Below are 18,797 nucleotides of genomic sequence, written 5' to 3'. Positions count from 1 at the left end.
GAGACCACGACTAGGGAGTTTCCCAAGAAGCTGCCCATGCAGTTTGACAGCAAGCAGACAAGCTACTACGTCCGCAAGACGCAAGTGCTACGCTCAGGGTTGTAAAAGTTGGTTTTTTGCTTAACCCCAGTGAGCCTGGCCGTAGGATAAAAGAAAGGATCAAAAGTTTAGCGCTTTTTACAGAAACGACTGCTGAAATACGAGTATCTGAAGCCACACACACAAAGCCTTTTCCTTCCTCTACTAGATACTAGTGTCCACTTGGTGTCTCTCATTGTCCATCATTGCGAAATTGCCGCATGAAAAGTGTCTCTAACAGCTTATCAAAAATCCAGATTTATCCGATCTGCTAGGATAAAAATCGCATTTAGACTTGAGCTGAGTATTAGTCTGAATACCTCTACAATTTTATGCTTCCATCGGTGGCTTTGTCAAATGCGACACGACCGATAAGATGGGAGACGCCTCCGATACAAACGCCAAGTCATTTTTATCCTACGGCGGCCTCGCTAGGATAAAACGGCCTGCGTGTGTGCCACATCAACAAAGGATTTGATCCTTTTTCGTAGGATAAATTTCACTGGGGTTAATGGAACAATTCAATATTGGGGCAACCCACCCACCCTACGCCAGCATATTTGGGTTTATCAGGTTTTATTTTTGCCTATAATGTAGAGTTACAGTGCAAATATTAGGACAAACAGTCCAATAGTTGGCCAAGGATAAATTATTTTATGATTTTGAGACCAAACGAGCCAATCAGAAGCCTATATTGTTGAATTTTATGAAAAATAGAAAACCCACCTACTTTCACCCAATCCCCCAGATAGATTCAATCACCCGCCCAACTTTGTCGAAAAAGGTGGGTTTTAACCCCCCCGCACTCGCGGGGTTTTTCGGGTCCTGGTTGCGACCAATATACTACTTGTTAAAGCTGTATACAACTTGTTAAGGAGATGCGTATTTGGTTTAAGTATTGCCTGCTACTAGTAATGGAGCATCTCAGTCGCGTTGCTCCGTTGAGTTGCTTCGGGGGTCGACACCCTGCAGTGGAGTCTCCACTTCATGCCGACGTCCCCACCCTCTAATTGATCTTATCAATCACCATTACTATTTTTTGTAGTGTAGTGAAGCAAACTGAGGGCTAAGGGCGTGTTCGCGACCGTTGCAATTTAGACTCTCAGTTTAACCCGTGCAGGTCATCAAACCAATAAGCAATTAGCAACACTGGTGGAGCTGCACGATGAAGGCTTCATTATCAGCAAATAACGTTACTATCTATCGCGAGGTCAAGATAATCAACGGCAATTACACACCAGCAGCAAGAGAGCACTATTAATGATGCTGGACTATATCTCGCGAAACCCTAGATCACGGTTAACCGCAAGGGTGAGCTGCAGCACCAGCGGTTCAAGATCAATTAGTGGTAGCCGACAGCCCAAAGCAAAATACATGTAGCAAGGGATAATTGTTGTTAAAGCTATAATATTCAGTTTCGATTTTCCAGCGTACTCAATACAGCATATCGGCTCCCGATGACCGCCGTACTTCCTCTCTAGTGCTACATACCATATCACTTATACCATATCACTTACCGGTATTAATAACACAATTTAAAAATTGTTACACTATCGCAAGATTCTCTATTCTATCGGCAGCAAGTGGTTGCGAGGAGCACAGCCAAAGCAAACCCGCGCGGGGTGCCCGTGAACATGTCCGCGTAGGAGGGCCCAGCAACCAGCAGGGCAGCGAGCGAACCCGTCGTTGCGGCTTGGAGCTAGTTCCGTAGTGTGGGGTGCGGGCCCCCAAGGTATAAGGAGACTACCTGCGTCACTACCAGGAGCTATCTGTAGGCTACAGGCTGTAGCTTCACAGAGTATTGGACATGGTGAGCTTTGCGTAGCACGTATCCATGCAGGCAAGTTGAAGTGCACTCTCTTTTAGCAATTCTACCCTTCCCAGCACTAACTCACTCGTAGTAATGGATGCAAGCGCTGACTTGGCGCTCTAAATCAGAGTGAAGCCGAGGACTTGGTGGCGTTTTTTTTGCGCTCGGTGCGATCTAAAGTGTAGCAATTTATCTAAACCCGCGATTCGCTTCCCGATGCCTGTTTGATTAGCGTTTATCGTCGAGGCTAAATCGTGTCCCCCCACTTTAATGGCATCGACCCCTTCTCAGAAGAAGTCACTCCAGTTTTTACGCAGTTAAGCGTGTCTATGGATCAAGAGAGGGTTGTCCAACCGAGGTTTTTTGCGCAATTTTTGGCCCCGGGGAAGTGATTCTAGATGTAAACCCTAACCGTTCATGTCTCAGATTAAGAGAGGTAAGTAAAGAGAGATAAGAAATAGAGTAAAGAGGAGTGATAGATGATTATAAGTGGGGACTTCGTCCCCAATAAGTACGATGTACTTTATTGTAGTTGCACTGCCGTGCACATACATGTTGTCAAATCCACCTAAGGTGGCCCTTGCCCAGTCGACAGGGGGTATATCCTACGTCATGACTAGGCCTTTTTATTGGGACCGCGCAAAACACAGACAAAATCTCCAGAATATGTAAAATGCAATCATTGTTTGCAAACCTAAACGTGTAAAAACTTAGCTGCTCTTCCTACAGCAAACGAAAATGCCCTTTCCTACTCCTCAGCCTCTTCCTCCTGATCGGCCTCCTCGTTCTCCTGCTCCGCCTGCTTGGCCTCATCCTCATGCTCTGGCGCCTCCTCACTGCCTGTCTTGAACGCGACTGCCGCGGCGTTTCTTTCCAAGTGCGCGCATTTGAATGTCCCGACCGACGCGAGGGCGTGGCCGCTCCTCTCCGTTCTTCCACATATCGTGCCAAATTTGGTGGCATGTCAGCCGATTGCCGGGGTAGTGTTCGGGGCAGATGCGGTCACAAAGGTATACACTAACCATACGCACAAATAACCACAGTCAGTAACAATTCACTAGCAATGTGCCCACAAGACTTACCGTCTATTGCCCTCACTGCATGTTTCGCAACAGAAGCGTGTTGCTGGGCGCTCACCCACTTTTTTCTTGCGAATTGAGCAGACCTTGCATTGGTGCTGCGGCCGCTTGCGCACACCCTCGCGAGTCTGCACCCACTCTGGAAACTCAACAAGCTTGTGACGGCTTGGGCCTTGTCCCCTGGGGTTTGATGGCGGAGGCTGAGGACTCTATACATCAGCATTCGTAAGTGTTAGACATATATACATCATGTACAACATGTCTGATATAGCACATGTAGTATATACCTCATCGACCAAATCAGCATTCATGACTTGTTGGAGCTGCGCCTGAAGTTCCTGGAAGAATTCAGCATGGTCTTGAGCTGGCTCGCCTCGCTGCTTCTTGTACTCTCGATAGACGATAAATGCATTGACCATCGCCATGTCCACAAGTCCCAGAAAGACAGTCTTGTAGAACTTTCGACAGCGCACCGATTGCTGCAGCGCTACTCGCTGCAGCCGCAATTGATCGTGAATGTCGACCCCACCTATTCAACGATGGTAGTCACGCATCGCAGACGGACAGGGAATGATGAATCGTTCGCCACCAGGAATATGTCCCCCTACAGAATACCAGTGTTAGCATAAAGACTGAGTACAATTGAATAGCAACCAAAACTTACCACAGCTCTCAGTCGTAGTGCTGCTTCCTGTCGACAACAAATACACTGGGAGGCGGTCCCACTAGAGTATGGCCTGGAGTTGTGGGCAGCACTTTGCGACCGCGACAACGGCAGATCCACGCGCCACGTCTGCCGGTCGTGAGGCGTCCTTCGTAATCAGCGCTGGCGGAAAGCCCTTCTTGTTCGTCTGAATAGTGCCGATTGAGTACACATTGTGAGTCAGCAACTGCAGCGCGAGCTGCACGGACGTGTAAACGCGATCCGTCACTACGGCATAGTAGACACCAGTTTTTGGAGGAGGTAACACTTTGTGTAAATTCCGCAAGACCGCTGCAGGACCGGAGTTGGGGTCCGCCGAAAACTCTGTTGGAGATGCTCCGCCAAGTTCGTCTGCGTGTTGATCGGTCCCGCAATACACTTGAAGTCTAACATGTTGTATATACAACGCAATGACAGTTAGCACGACGTATAATACAACATGTGAGACTTAGTGGGGAAAAAATGCGCTCCCCGTATTGGAGAGCGCTCACAACGTACCGAAGGCAATAGGCGGTGTCCGCGCAACACGTCATGAAAACCTTGGTGCCCCTCTTGTGGGGTTTGTCCTTCATAAACTGCCGGGTGACGTTGTAGCGGCTACGAGATGGAATCATGGCCTCGTCGAAAGCCAACACGGGCGGTACGTTGTAGCCGCGCGCAAACGTTTCTTGTAAAGCGTCCACGACTGAGCACACCTTCCCCGCCCGGTCCGTTTCCGCTTTTGCGTCCGTGTTGTCTGTGAAGTGGAGATTTTGCATAATCCGCCCAAAACGCGCCTTGGACATGTAGCGACCGAAGGTGCCTTTTGGTACAGCACCAACACCTTCTTTGGCCCAGTGATCAGCAAAACGGTGCTTGTGAGGGCATAGCATCCTCGCTATAAGCAGTCCAATACAGTGGTGCACGTCCTTGGCTTTGATTTTCTTGTGTTGCTTCGTTTCAGCTAGTAGCACCGAGTCTCTTGTCACATCGGCGTCCTGCGCTACCTTCTTTTCGTACATCCGGTCGACACGCTCGTTCAAATGCTGATCGTAGTAGCGGTTGCTCTCAGATGCAATTTTGAGCCAGAGCCTTCGAGGCATGAAGAAGAAGAATAACTCCAACGGGGATTCGGCCTTGTCCAGCACCTCATCGGCCGGGCCATAGTCACCAGAATACAACATGGGATACGTGTGGCGCGGCGCCTTTCCCAAATCCTGCGAGTGGAAACTTTCCCGGACTTCAATGTCTCATCTTCGGCCCAGAGTATTTTTTACGATCGCTGATTGGTTCGGACGGGTGTGCCAAAATGTTGATACAATCTCAAGGTCTGCAGAATCCCGGAGTCTCGAGGTCTGGTCTACAAAACAAGAGCATGTTTTCGGATACCCGGCACCCCTGAAAAGGGCATTGCTGCGGTTAAGTTGTTCCCGTTCCCAGAAGCACATGGGATTGCGTGCGATCCTACCCTGAATCCTGGAATAAGGTGGAGTTCGGCACGAGTTATCGACCGGTATTCGGGGTGCTTTCCGGATTGCCCAAGATATTATCAAGATTGCCACTCTATGGAGCCTGCTATCCCGGACTTGCTTCCCACAAAACTCGAGAAGGCCTTCAACTAAGGTTCCTCCCAGACCCAGACTCAAGAATCACGGGAATCCCAAGACTCTCGCGATGATCTCATATCATCTCAAGATCTGAGGTTTACCCACGACGGCGACCCTTCAAGCTTCGATAAAAATCGGGACCAACACTCTGGAGAAAGATCCAGTAGTCAACCCAGCGACCAGGCGTCGCTGGAAAGATCGTCTTTGCATGTAGCCTTTAATCAAAACAGAGTTCGTTTTTCCCTCAAGTGCCGAAGTCGTGTTGGGCCGAAGCCCTGAGAGCGTTCTCCACCAAAAATTCAAAGTTCTTTAGGTAAGGGATCCATTGCGAAAGCCTGGGCGTGAACTTATCTATTCCATATTTCTGCACATACACCGTGTTGGCTTGGTGTGTTATATATTGCGGGAGTAAGCGTATAGTGAGGCTCCTGAGAGCGATTTGTATCGGTATTAGGCTGTATAAGTCGATATTTGATTGAATTGCTGTTCTCCTCTTGGAGGAGTGGTGCGCGTCCACAAGACTGTCCAAGTGTCTTGGGTTTGGACCCGAAGACTTGGAGATTTGGCCTTAGTCCTGGGCCTAGAGAAAGAAGAGAGGACAAGAGGTATCTGTGTGATTGTATAATGTGTTTAACTCTGTATATTAGGATTGAAGTGTTTGTTGGCGTTGACTGGTGTAGATTCTTGAGTCGCGGGGTTGATACTAATCGCCGATCAAAAGAACCAACCGCAAGGGGATACACAAGCGTGCGCATGACCAGCGGTGTGCTGATATTTCTCAAGCAGCTCACTGCGTGGACGATCCTAGCTCTCTAGCTCGTGGTCGTCTGCCTATCGAGCCACATTCTTGAGACTTGCTTGTGCTCTACCGATCGCAAAAGGCACTCGCGCCTCGTCACAGCTGGTGCGCGTGCCCGGATTGGGGATTGGAAGTCAAGCGTGTATTCAAGGAGTTCAAGATGTCTACGCCTGAAAACAAGATTGTACCTGCTGCGAGTCCTGGACGTCGCGCTGGGGTTCGAGGTCGCGGTCGAGGCGCGCGCCAAGTGTCAAGACCGCTCCAGCTGCCGGCGCCGCTGCCAGAGCCCGCGCAGGATCCTGGAATGTCGGCGAGAGTCGAGCAACAACTTGCGCTGGCGGAGTCGCCGCGTCCGACGTCGACGCAGTCCACACCACGGCGGTCTCCACGAGAGCTGGTCCCAAGATCGACGCAGTCAAGTCCTGGTCGACCTACCTTTCGTGACGTTCCGGCGTTGCCTCAACCACCTCTGGAGTTAGCTCTCAGCCCCGCGGCTGAGAGTGCACTGGGAAAACGCGATCACCTCGTGCTGCGAGGGCATCACGAGACCACCACGGTCCCGGGTAACGGTGCACATGTGCGTCTTGGGTTGGCCCCGGGAGCCCAAGTTCTTGGACCTGAGCTTCCTCCACCGCGTGGCCACGCGCTTCCGCGAGGAAGTCTCCCGGTGATTCCCCGAGGAGTGAGTGGCGAAGTTGGAGGCGGAAGTGGACAACTGGTGTCGGTCGCCGATGACGAAGCTCGTGCCTACGGCGTGGAACAGCTGAGGCGCTGGGTCGCCCTGCCTGGTGAAGTGATCTCTCCGGTCGACATAGTCTATGACGAGGCCGAGGACGAGTACGACATGTAGGCATGGGTGAAGGCTGCGCTTGAGACCAGTCGCTATCTGGGGCTTTTGAACGCTGGCCGCCTCTCGGAGTCTTGGATCAAGATGCTGTCGGTTCGACGCCGGCGTCAACCCTTGGTCACTGACCTGAGAGCGACCTCGGTGTCGCCGAAGCTGCCCCCGCAGCTGTCGTGTGTTGCGCTTCTCCAGACGATGCTCATGGAAGCTGGCTTCGAGTTCTGCAATGTCGTTCCGATATGGAGCTCGATTCCTGAATTGGCCGCTGTCTCGGAGAACCAGATTCGCCACGGAGTCGAAGAAGTTCAAGCGCGGGTTGCCGTGGAGTGCCTCGAGTGGAACAAGTTGATGCGTGGTGTGGGGTTTCACATTCGCCAGTCACTCGACCAACTGCCTGAAGTCCGCCCTGTGTCTCCGGCTGACAACCAAGCGCGTGACGAGGAAGGTGACATCCTGATGACCGACGACACAGTGGAGCTCTTGGGGCTTCAGTTGGTCCGCAGACTGCGGATCACGAGAACTCACCGCAGGAGTCCTGCATCAAGCGCGTCAGGACAACCGCAGACCAAGCGTCCCGCGCTGGAGTCGCAGCGAGCAGCTCCCAGACTTTTTTGGCACCGCAGCCACCGCCTCAATCTCCGGCCCTTTCGGTCACGGGACCTCTGGTTCCGGTCATGGGTATGGAGACGATGGCGCGTGAAGACTCAGTTCCCAGTGTGGTGGGCCCCAGTGGTGATTCGGACCAGTCGATGCATGCGGGTGAGGCGACGGACCTGTCTGGGCATAGTTCCTCGGGGTCGTCATTCTTGTCTGCAGCCGACATGGCAGGGAGTGCTCTGAGCCATATGCCAGGTCCCAGTGCTGTGGCCATGGTGATGATCGCGCAGACCAGCAGTGCTGCAGCCGCCGACCCGCAAGGATTCGGTGTCTCGGTTCCTGTAGCCGCATACCGCGTTCACCCGAAGTGCCTCAGCGACAAAACTCGTCAGTGATGTTTTCTCTGAAAATTTTTGAACAGCGTTGCTGCAGCCCATTCGGTAATTTCCTTCACTTGCACAAAGAAGCTCCAGCGAGGACCAGTTAATTCAGCAAATGGCTTTCAAGCAGGACTTCAAGGATGTCAGATGGCCTTTCGGTGGAGAGGGTGAGCCTGACGAAGTTCCAGTCCCCATAGGAGCTGCCTGTGTCAAGATGAGTGAAACTCTAGCAATTGCCGACGAGAACGCAGGCGAGTACTCTTTCGGTGGTCGAGCTGAGACTCTCCCACCTGCACCCGGCATTCTCGTCAACGAAATTGGCAATACACCACTACCGCTGGACGAACCACAAGCCCAGAAGCTGATCGCGAAATGTAAGAAGTCCCCGTTTGGTCACGGCATGGACACGAAGATGGACGAGAACATCCGCAAGAGCTGGCAACTGGCACCAGACCAAGTGGAGATCAAGAACCCACTTTGGCAGACTGGGATTGACGATTTGACTGAGATCATTGCCAGTCGACTGGGGTACAAGGGCGTGCCGCTCCAGTGTGTGCTCTACAAGCTTTTGGTGTATGAAGAGGGAGGACATTTCCTTAAGCACCAAGATACGGAGAAGGAGGACGGCATGATCGCGACGCTTGTGGTTCAGCCCCCAGCACGCACGAGGGAGGTGACTTGGTGGTGTATCGAGACGGAAAGATCGAGCACCGCCATGATTTTGGGAGGAGCACCGGCTCCGCCCCGTTCTTCTGTCACTATGTTGTGCACTATGCTGACGCGGAGCATGCGTTGGAGAAAGTGACGAAGGGGTTTCGCCTCGCTCTGGTCTACTCCATTTGCTTGCCGGTGTCAATGCGCCACCTCCATCGAGATCCGAACCGGACGCTTGGCGAGGATTTAGTCGATGTGATCAGTTCAATGGAGAAAGAAGACGAGTCGTTTGCGTTGCTGTTATCGCACGAGTACACCAAGAAGAACATTGGAGAGCTAGGCGCCGGAGCTCTGAAAGGAGTCGACAGCGCAAGATTCCGAGCGCTTGAAGAAGCCAACCAAGTTGTGGCTGACGACAAGAAACTCCGTTTCTTCATTGCCAAGCTGATATTGAAGGAAAACAACATGCTGGACGAAGAAGGTTGGCGACACTGTGGTCGTAACCAAGCTCTGCACTGGTACTCTATCAATGGAAAAGACGTCGGACACTGGGACGACTATACGCTAAAAGTATATCTGAAATTTCTCAACCCTGGAAAAGAAAGCTTTATCCAGCTCTGGAAAGCCTATGGAACCGCCGAAGATGTGTACACGGGCAATGATGGGCCGATTAAAAGCACCAGGTACTACAGATTCGCAATTGTTGCGTGGCCAGCCAGTTTTCACCTCGAAAATCTCTTGAACCTCGTCTCTGAAGAGATTGCCGTGGAGGAATTACTCTCTCGTCGACCAGTTGATGCTACGGTGCTACGAAACTTTTATGCATGGGACTGGAGAGTTCCCAAGGTTTCAATCAGATTTTCACGATCTTTTTGTGAGCTTTTGCTGGATGTTGGTGATGTGGACCTGGCCAAGTTGTTCCTTTCGACCTATTGCCCCCATTTGGGAGGTCTCCACGCAAACGAAACTATACTTCCACTGATTGTTAAGATCGCCGATGCATTTGCATGGAGTGAAGTTGGTGGAGCGCTGCTCGACTTGTTGGGGAACACGGCTTTCTTGCTCCAAGATGACGAAACACCAGGAGAGTCGGAGATGGAGCTGCTGATTCAAGTTGCGGATATGGTGGAAGATGCAAGAGCTCAGCAAGATCTCATCAAACTGGCCACTGAAAAGAACTTAAGAGTTGCGGAATTCCAAGGTGATCGACATGTTCATGAAGCACATTCTCCTTCCTGCAGACGCTCAAACGTTTGAGCAGATTACCGGCAAGATTATGAAAAAGAAGCCGAAGAAGCTGGGCCTGTTCATTGAAGTGTACTCAAAGTACGTCGACAGCAGTGACACAACGGGCAAGTTTGATGTGCTGGAGACGATTGCATCGGAGCGAATGGACTGGCTGAAGGAAGAAATCAGCCGACTTGACCAAGTCGACAAGACGTTCTCGTGGAAAATGCCATACGCAAAGGACTCGATACATCCACGAATTGCGGCGTTTCTGCAAGGGCCGAAGCGGTCGATGACTACGGAAGGCGTGGCGAAGTTTGCTGACCTCCACAAAGCGAAGGAATTTGTCTCTTATTGCAGTTATAGGTATCGATGCAAGGCGTCCTTTAAAATGGTAGCTGCCCAAGGCAACGAGCCTTTTGTGACGATTACGAAGACGCGCGAATGGTTCGACCATGCCCAAAAGAAGTTGGTTCAATACAGATAGGAGCTGGCGCAGCTGGGAGAGCAGTTCAAAGGAACGCCGAAGAAAGCGCGTCACGAATATCAAAGCGGTAACGAAAGGGAGGTCCGCTTTGGGGCGCAGTGAGGTTCAGCTGTGATCGTGGATAAGAACCTTTGGTGGCGCGCTCGAGTCCTGACTCTGGATTTTGCGTTAATCTCACAGGTCGTTAGAGCTGTGCCTGGCCATAGTTTTCTGCACCTCAATCTTGCTATTCATGCCCAGGCAATGATAAATTCGTTTTACCTTAAAGAGGTTGTAAACGAGGCGATTGCCTTTGTGATGGTAATGGTTAATACCGTACTTCAATTCGAGTAGGAGCTATTCAGAATGCTCCAATGCACTGTATCGTTATCCTAGTGTTTCCCCGACGAACAGCATCGAATGCTTCGCTTTCAGCACATCGAGGGGCTGGATATTTGTCAACTTGTTTACATACGATGTCTTGAGGATACGTCGGCCACCCTGAGGCTGCTTCCGAAGAACCAGCCGAAGACGCTGCCGTACCGAGAAGAAAATCCCCATCCGTAAAGTGACTGCGACGAACTTGAACGAAGTCTCCGGAATCGTGTGTACGTGCATTTCAATGATTAAAATTACCGCGCGGTAAGCTCTTGCCAACAACTTGCGACGTGTTTGTCATGTGGTCGCTCGCTAAAGGCGCTCAGTCAAGTTAACAAATCTTCCGTAAGAGCAGCACAGCATTTGGCAATCCCATCTGGACAAATGTCCAGCCAAACGATGCATTGTAAACACGCTGTCTCGCTGCTCCCCATTCCGAGTGCTTGGTTTTTCGGTGCAACTCCGCGATAGATCGATCGATCTTTGACCCGCTTAATCGATCATTCCTCAACTTGCCTTTCAACGCAACAACTCTCCGATTCAACTGAGTTCCAACCCAATGAAGTCCATCGCCTCGATCCCCGCTATCCTCGCTGCCTCCGTCCTGACCGCCTCCGCCGAAGTGGCGACGGACACCGTTTGGGGCTACCGCGCCAACGACCCCAGCATGGTGCACTCGTCCAAGTGGGCTGAGCACTGGGAGGCGTGCGGCGGAGTGCGCCAGTCGCCCATCGACATCAAGACGGTGGCCAAGTCGCCCGCGTGCCAGCCGAGCCCGATCAGCTTCAGCGGCTCATGCTCCCAGTACAACCTGACCGAGCCGCACGAGCCGCTCGAGGTGGACATCATCGGAGGCGACTGCGTTGCGACTGTGAATGACGCGGCGTACAACATGGCCCAGTTCCACCTGCACGCTCCGTCGGAGCACACTGTGGACGGCAAGGCCCACGACGCCGAGATCCACTTCGTGCACATGAGAAACAACAGTTCTGCGTTGATGGTCGTTGGCATCTTCCTCGACATCGCCCCCACGTCGGACGTCTGGCTGGGACCTCTTCTTGACGCGCTTGAGAACGTCAACTCGACGGAGCACCAGAACGAGGCTATCACGGTGGAGCTGTAAGTTGAGCTCTTTATGTCAGGGTGTATTGATGTCAAGCAACTCGACTAACATTTGTTTCTTTGCAGTGAGTCCTACTCAGAGCTCATCCAGAAGGCCAGCAAGACCGGCGGCATCTACAACTACCCGGGCAGCCTCACGACTCCGGGTTGCGATGAGACTGCGGACTGGTGGGTCGTGATGAACCCGATCCAGATCTCGTCGGCTGACTTCGACCGCCTTCACAAGGACCTGTTGGTGTACCACATCACGGACGACGGCAACAACGCGCGCCCTGTGCAGCCTCTCAACGGCCGCACTGTGACGCGCTACGACTAGAAGAGCAGTCGTACAATCTGCAAGGAGTCAAGCCCGCGAGTTTTGAATCTATATCATCACCCACGCACTCTTTCTTAGAGTAGTTTAAGAACATTCATTCAATGTTAGCAAGTCAGCAGACAAACGACACCATCAGCATGCGCTGCTATTGTAGTCTATCTGGTTTGATGCCATAACGGCACGAAGCTTCGACCCTGGCTTGTTTCCTCGGCCCTCCCTGGGTGACCTCATCGTAGCATTCTTCCAAAAGCTTTAACTCCGTGTTGTACTTCGCCAGTTTCTTTTCGTGCTCCATAAACCAGTCGGGTGTCTTGGTGATTGTCACGAAAGCGGTGCCGTCCTCCTCTGCAGCCTCCATCTCAGACGATGCCTCGACTTGCTCCTCCCGCATCCACTGAGCGGCGTAGTTTCTCGCATCTTGCAGGGTCTCAAATGTCTCGATACCTTTCGTCGTCATGGATTCCTCGGTGCCTTGGAGGAACGCTTCAACCTGAGCGTTATGTGGGAACTTTGCATTCGGCATCGCCCACGAGAACGGCTTCTTCAGCTCTTCAATCTGGCTCTTGAGCCACTCAACTCGAACTGCGATGACTGGCGCCACAACTTCGCACTTGTCGTCGCCTCTTTCAATGTAGCCAGCATTCTCCACGAAAGCTTCCATCACGGGACCAAGCTGACTCGGATCCATCGTCTTGAACTTAGTAGCCACCTTCTCAATCATTTGCTTGTCACCAGCTTGAATGAGCCACTTCCAGAGTAACGACACTATATTCGACTTCATGAGATCGTCCCAGGAAAGCTTCAGTGCTCTCTCGCTTGCGAGCTTCACGAGGGCCGTCGGAGCTGCCTCCTTTTCAAGTCCCAGCCCATCCACAATGTTCAAGAGCACCGCCATCGCTTTCCCATCATCTACGCCATCCAACCAGCGCGAAAGGATGGGGCCGATGTCGTCCCAAGCGAATTTGCGTACGATCGGGATCAGCGGAGCTGCGAGATCGAACCGATCCTTGTAAACGTTGATGAGGAAGAAATCAATCAGAGATAAGTCGCTCGCATCTACCACCAGCTCACTCAGCGTTCGGAAAAAGGTAGCGGACACTTCCTCCTGCTCCTTGTCCAACTCAACTTTGGCCAGCTCCCCGCAGTTTAGCAGCATCCACGGGCTTTTGAGATTGCAGACACTTGGCTGCAACCGTCAAGTTGCTTAACCGAAGAGCAGTCTTCACGCCTTGAGCTGCAGGCCAGGCTTTGATCGCATATCGAGAGTACTTGGTGTCCATGGTGCCCCCCTCATTACCGAGGTAGCCAACCACAGAGCTGCTGCCCACAAACTTGCAAATGGTTCATGGCCGGGATTGAGGAAGTTCATACCAGAACTGGTGCTTCCACTGCCAATACTCTCACCCGTTGTAGAGTACCAACGAACGTTGTGCTCCCGACAACTTTCCTCCCAACCGCCAAGTTCGTAGCCATCTGGGCTATCGTACGCAATCTCGCAGGTTAGCAACAAAATGAAAAACTGAAGCTGCTTGTGGCCTGGAACCGCGTCATTCGCTCCCTTCAGAGCGCTGAACCTCGCCCGATCGATGCCTTTCAATGATCCAACGCCAAGATCGCCAAGAATTTTCTCAGTGTACTCGTGCTCTAGCAGCGGTAATGCCTATTACAGGTCATGAAGCGATTTGGTCACGCGATTTGGTCACGTGACTTACACTAGTGTTGAATATGAGAAACCACTCAAGCACACTTTCAATCGATGAAGGATCACTTCTGGGACAGCCACACCCTCCACGATATCTAATTAGCTGTCCTGAAGCTGCTAACGCCGGGTTGAGCCAAAATTGGGGCTTCTACACCGGCTATCGGCGAAGATAGCAGCTTCGAAGCGTCTGAACATGAACCAGCATGCAGTACGACACGTCTAAAGCAGCCTAAAGCAGTTTTGAGGCCTCACAAGGCGGGGCAGGCAGAGAACCAGATCCCAAGATGGCGTGACCAAAGGGCGTGACCAAATCGCTTCATGACCTATAATAGATTGTCCCCTAGCAGCAGCGCGAAAGATTCGTCCTCAGTGCCCATACCGGCAACAGCCTCAGCCAGCTCATCACTCATCAGCTTGTTAGAGCTCTTTTTCAGGTGAACCATCTTTGCTGGCAGGCAGAGCGAATAGACCAGCACGAGTCGATATCCCTTGATCACTGTCTCCAATGAGTGCTCCGCGTCCGCGTAGTGCACACCATAATGGGGAAAGTAGCCAGCGCTACCATCAGCCTTGCCAAAGTCGTGGCGGTGCAGTGGCCTCCCGCCGCGATAGATGACCAGGTCTCCTCCTTCGTGCAGACTGGGTAACTGAACCACCAACGTGGCGATCATCCCGTCTTCTTTCTCAGTGTCTTGGTGCTTCACAAAGTGCCCTCCTTGTCCATAGATGAGCATTTTGTACAGCTGACAGCTTAGAGGAACGCCTTCGTACCCCAAACGTGCTGCAATGGTAGCGGTTATCTCCTCAATGCCGGTGTGCCACTGCGGGTTGTTGATTTCGACTTGGTCAGGCTCCAGTTGCCAGCTATTGCGTACATTCTCGTCCAGTTTTGTCTCAAACTTGTGTCCAAACGGAGATTTCTTGCTCTTGCCGATCAGGTTTGTAGCTTCTTCCTCAGTCAGTGGGACCGAGCCTGGCCCAACGTCTTTGACAACAAGACTGGCGACGATCGGCAACGTGTCGGCTCGACCTCCGAAAGAGTACTCGTCAGCCTGTCGATCCGCTCGAGCCAATAGTTTGCTGATTGTTTGACATTTTGCTCTATCCGGGGACTGGCACGTCTTTGGACCTTCCTTCTCCACCGAACGGCCACTCCTGCTTCAGTGGACCAAGTTCACTGTTCTCGTCGTCACTGAACGGGTAGTCGTACGCCATAGTCGTCGGCGACACTGAGCCCGTAATTGCACTCATGGTTTTTTAAAACGATTTAAAAATCGTTCACAGACCACGCCTGATCCGGAAGTGCCATCCGTCCGGGAGGTGCCACACAAAACCAGAAACGGAAGGCAATCTCCTGCCCCGACTGCAGGCAAAAGCACGTGAAGTGCGACGACAGCAAAACCCCTCAGTGCTTGAAGCTGGTTAGCAAGTCAGCAAACACGTTAGACAGCTATTTCTCCACTCCATCTTAAGGTTAATACACTAGCTTGCAGCATACTCATGGATACGTACTCGGGCCTGCGGCATTTCCGCTGCTCCATGCCATTGCTGGTCACTGCCCTCGTTTTGAACTGCGTTGTCAAATTCAGCTTGCGTCGTATAAAGCATCCTGATTGGCTAATAGCATACTAGGGAGTTAATCGGGAAATCGGGAACGTGGTCAACCTGGTCCAGGTGGTCCGGATGGTCAAAGTGGTCCCGGGAGTTTCCCCTCTATCTTCAACAAACCGAGTAAATGTGCGGCCACTTGTCGTGCATCTCCTCGAAGATGGAGGACAGGAACATCTTGGAGTGACCCCCGCTGTGGATCACGACGCGGCACTTGACGCGGGCGAGCTGCTCGTCGGAGCAGAACATGAGAGGGCTGCAGTACAGCGACGCTTCCATCAGGGGGCTGCACGCCAGCGTCGTCTGGCCGGAGGAGGCGTCTTCGACGAGGCCGCCTTTGATGTACGCGTCCAACGACTCTCGCTCCCACGCGGAGAAGTTGCTGAAGGTGCGGAGATGCTGCTCCGCTGCCTCACGTGTCGGCCTACAACCCAAGAAGGTCAGTACGAGTCTACGCAGTCCGAACAGTTATTAAGGCGCCAACTTACCAGGAAGACTGGCGCGGCAGCGTGATCGAGACGAGGAAGTCCGTGACGTGGTCGACGTTCATGTCGCCTCGAACAGCACGAGGCCGTCAAAGGTGCCAGGCTGCTGCACTTCGGAGTCCCAAAGAGCGCAAGCGCCCATCGAGTGGCCAATCCCTATCAGCAGCCGACCGGGGCTTTTGCTCTTGAGCGCTTGCACGTTTTTGAGCACCTCGGCTGAAGTCCACGTGGTTAAATCACCCGAGGGGTTGATGACCCTGGGAGCCGTGGGGTTGCTGAGATCCAGGAGCCTCCGACTCATCTCGGTTGCTGCCGTGGTATTTGACCTCGAAACCCACGAACTCCGTGTCTACGGCGGCGTTCTGCAATAGCGGAGACTCTTGTAGTCGATGGATAATCGGCCCCCAGATCTCCCTGCAGAACCCTGCGCCGTGGGCGAACAACAGCGTGACAGACTGTGTCATTATCTAGTGGAGCTGACGGTTGGAGTTGTACTTCCTGATTAAATTGTGACGATTTCAGAGACTTTGGCGTTCCGCGGCACGGAAAACCAGCATGTTTACGAAAAAGGTAAACAGGGTTTCGGATTATTCGCAACGTCCGCACCTTTGAGAGTTCCGCAACATCATTCTATTGTTCCAACCAACCCACCATGGCTGGCACCATGGCTGCAAGTGGCAGCTGCAGACGCTGTAAGCATGGTGGCGCCAGTTCCTGATAGGAATGGAACGTCGTTCCTGCTATTCTCGTTCTTCACTCACAACAAGCAAGTCTCGAAGAATGCCATCGAAGAAGAAGAGAGCTCGGCCCCCTGGTTCCGAGGTCCCAAACAGGTCCAAGGCACGAAGAAAGGCTTCTAAGAAGAGAGCTCCTCCTCCGGACGCCCACGACACGGGTGGGCCTGGACCCCCGAAGCGACGCAGGCCCGACGTAGCGAAACGCAAGGCGGACGCGAAAACCGTTGACATTGTGGCGCGGAAGGTGACGCTCAAGAGTTTCTGCACCCCGGAGGCGCGAGCTCTCCACTGGAACGACGTGATCATGACGATGAACCACGCTGCTGCCGAAGGCTGGCTCCTTGCCAACTTCGTCGTGATGCACACGATTGAGAACCCCACGGGTGGTGGAGTGCTCCCTCCTATGGACAATAAGTTTTTTCGTAGGTGCATGGCTACCGTGTCGAAAAAGTCCAGGCCTAAGAAGTCGTTCAAGGCCGTGTTTCAGAAGTCAAAAGAAAGGAAGGTCCAGCCGGACCTTGCGTTGGAGGAGTGGAAATGGGTCGACTTTGAGCGTGCAGCAGATGAGTACCTGAAGCATCGCGGAGGAGCTCGACCGCTTGATTGCAAGTACATTTGCCTGGGGTGGTTCGAGCAGGCGGCTACGCAGATGGCGAAGAACACCGAGACCTCTACGTGGAAGAACCTAGCGCGGCGCCTCCGGCAGTATGTGAGGGTGAAATACCCAGAGCATCGTGCTGACGCATTCCTGATAACGTCTTGGGTGCTGGACGAGGCGTGCAACCGTCGGCATTGCAAAAGCTGCCGAACCAAGAAGCGCCAGAAGAAACCGTTCCCAGCCGAGTGCCAATCGTGTGACGCCGTCAATGGCATCGTGGGCGCTCTGCGAGAAGATATACCAAGAAATCAGAACCAGAAAGTAGACTGGAAATCCACGGACGTGTTGCGATTATTTCACAAGTACCTGAAGGCTGTGGAGGAGTTCAACGAGACCAACAAGGATAACCCGAAGATCCGACAGGAACGTGTGTACAACATCATCCCGACCAAGCAGGGTTTCCGGAGCTCTTACTTCAGCATGACATCTACGGGGCTGTGGGACTTGCTGCGGAGAAGTAGCGACGATCTGGATCTCAACATGATTGCCCGCACGGAGGATGGCGGCAGCATCTCGCTCGGAGACAGTATTAAGAAGGAGAACTGGTCTGGGGTAGCAGACATTTGGTGGCGCAAGCTATTTCGAGTAGCTGACCTCGAAAAAGGGACTCGACTGGTGTTCCATGGTCAAATCTGCACGGATGGCATAGGTGCCAGTGTCCTGCTTCACAAACCCAAACGAGAACCGAAAGCCGAGCCTCCGCTGCGCAAGATTGAGAACTACGACAAGATCAAGGGGGCGGATCCGGGGTTCACCGACATGTTCGTAGCATGCACGTACAGCGTCCGCTCGCAAACCTTCAGCGACGACTTTCTTAGCTACCCAGCCAAGAAGTTCTACAGCGACTCTGGTTGCTCGAGTAGTAATCGTAAAATTCGACGAAAACTCGGTCACAACTCGGAAATCAGGAAGGTGTTCAAGGACATGCCGACAAAGAAGACAGCTTCCCTTACGATGTTGATGGAGTATCTCGACTACACTGTGCCCAAGATGGTGAGACTCTTTTCGTTCTTCATGACAAAAACCTTTCGTGACATGCGCTTCCGCCGGCAAATGTTGGCTGAGAAGAACCTGCGAGCTATTCGTCGGGAACTGGCAGGAGAGCCTGGCACGCGTACTTTGATCGCGTTTGGCAACTGGGAGTTGAACAACAGCAGCGGCATCATCAAAAAGAAGACCCCGGGTCCAGTCATGAAGCTCCGGCGCATGCTCACGGATTATCGCGGCGTCGACGTCATGATTGTGGACGAGTATCTCACTAGCAAAATGCACCACGGCTGCTACTCGCTCGCTCCGATGGAGAACCAACAGGTTAAGCACCGATGTCGCGACAAGGTTGTACGAACTGTTGGAGTGCACAAGGTCTACCACTGTCTTAAGCGGAATGGCGGTTGTGGAGCGACCGTCGAACGCGACGTGAATGCCTCCAAGAACATGTTGGAGGTGGCGCTGACACAGATGCGTGAAGGCGAGGGTGTTCGGCCGGAGCGTCTTCAACGGCCAAGTTGATATGAGAATCACTGATCATAACAGCGTTTATCCCAAGGCTTCCTCCGCGGGTTGGTGGG

The 18,797-nt window shown here is 52.6% G+C and overlaps 7 protein-coding genes across 7 annotated transcripts; 3 read left to right on the top strand and 4 right to left on the bottom strand.

The window, feature by feature from the left end:
* Nucleotides 1-2,721: 2,721 nt before the first annotated feature.
* PHYSODRAFT_485797 (hypothetical protein) lies at nucleotides 2,722-3,392 on the bottom strand (the record flags this gene model as incomplete). The annotated part of the gene is made up of 3 exons (XM_009522789.1): nucleotides 2,722-2,905; nucleotides 2,971-3,174; nucleotides 3,223-3,392. The coding sequence occupies 3 exons, from the start codon at nucleotides 3,390-3,392 to the stop codon at nucleotides 2,722-2,724; spliced, it is 558 nt and encodes a 185-aa protein (XP_009521084.1).
* A 1,009-nt stretch (nucleotides 3,393-4,401) lies between these two features.
* On the bottom strand, nucleotides 4,402-4,839 carry PHYSODRAFT_419100 (hypothetical protein; the record flags this gene model as incomplete). The annotated part of the gene is made up of 1 exon (XM_009522788.1): nucleotides 4,402-4,839. A coding segment is annotated over one exon (438 nt), but the record flags the coding sequence as incomplete, so codon positions are not given.
* Nucleotides 4,840-6,215: 1,376 nt separating this feature from the next.
* On the top strand, nucleotides 6,216-7,891 carry PHYSODRAFT_247813 (hypothetical protein; the record flags this gene model as incomplete). The annotated part of the gene is made up of 3 exons (XM_009522787.1): nucleotides 6,216-6,901; nucleotides 6,935-7,394; nucleotides 7,523-7,891. The coding sequence occupies 3 exons, from the start codon at nucleotides 6,216-6,218 to the stop codon at nucleotides 7,889-7,891; spliced, it is 1,515 nt and encodes a 504-aa protein (XP_009521082.1).
* Nucleotides 7,892-11,160: 3,269 nt separating this feature from the next.
* On the top strand, nucleotides 11,161-12,039 carry PHYSODRAFT_486393 (hypothetical protein; the record flags this gene model as incomplete). Its single annotated transcript, XM_009522786.1, has 2 exons — nucleotides 11,161-11,720; nucleotides 11,790-12,039. 2 exons carry the CDS (start codon nucleotides 11,161-11,163, stop codon nucleotides 12,037-12,039), a joined length of 810 nt encoding a protein of 269 aa, XP_009521081.1.
* Nucleotides 12,040-12,184: 145 nt separating this feature from the next.
* Nucleotides 12,185-14,956, bottom strand: PHYSODRAFT_247740 (hypothetical protein; the record flags this gene model as incomplete). Its single annotated transcript, XM_009522785.1, has 3 exons — nucleotides 12,185-13,203; nucleotides 14,121-14,821; nucleotides 14,871-14,956. The coding sequence occupies 3 exons, from the start codon at nucleotides 14,954-14,956 to the stop codon at nucleotides 12,185-12,187; spliced, it is 1,806 nt and encodes a 601-aa protein (XP_009521080.1).
* Nucleotides 14,957-15,460: 504 nt separating this feature from the next.
* On the bottom strand, nucleotides 15,461-15,899 carry PHYSODRAFT_247789 (hypothetical protein; the record flags this gene model as incomplete). Its single annotated transcript, XM_009522784.1, has 2 exons — nucleotides 15,461-15,773; nucleotides 15,838-15,899. 2 exons carry the CDS (start codon nucleotides 15,897-15,899, stop codon nucleotides 15,461-15,463), a joined length of 375 nt encoding a protein of 124 aa, XP_009521079.1.
* A 715-nt stretch (nucleotides 15,900-16,614) lies between these two features.
* On the top strand, nucleotides 16,615-18,738 carry PHYSODRAFT_326769 (hypothetical protein; the record flags this gene model as incomplete). The annotated part of the gene is made up of 1 exon (XM_009522783.1): nucleotides 16,615-18,738. The coding sequence occupies one exon, from the start codon at nucleotides 16,615-16,617 to the stop codon at nucleotides 18,736-18,738; it is 2,124 nt and encodes a 707-aa protein (XP_009521078.1).
* Between the last annotated feature and the right edge of the window lie 59 nt (nucleotides 18,739-18,797).

Source organism: Phytophthora sojae (genome assembly GCF_000149755.1).
Source record: "Phytophthora sojae unplaced genomic scaffold PHYSOscaffold_2, whole genome shotgun sequence".
Classification (NCBI taxonomy): Eukaryota; Oomycota; class Peronosporomycetes; order Peronosporales; family Peronosporaceae; genus Phytophthora; species Phytophthora sojae.
The sequence above is the reverse complement of the archived record's forward strand: the minus strand, read 5'-3'. Positions and strand labels throughout refer to the sequence as shown.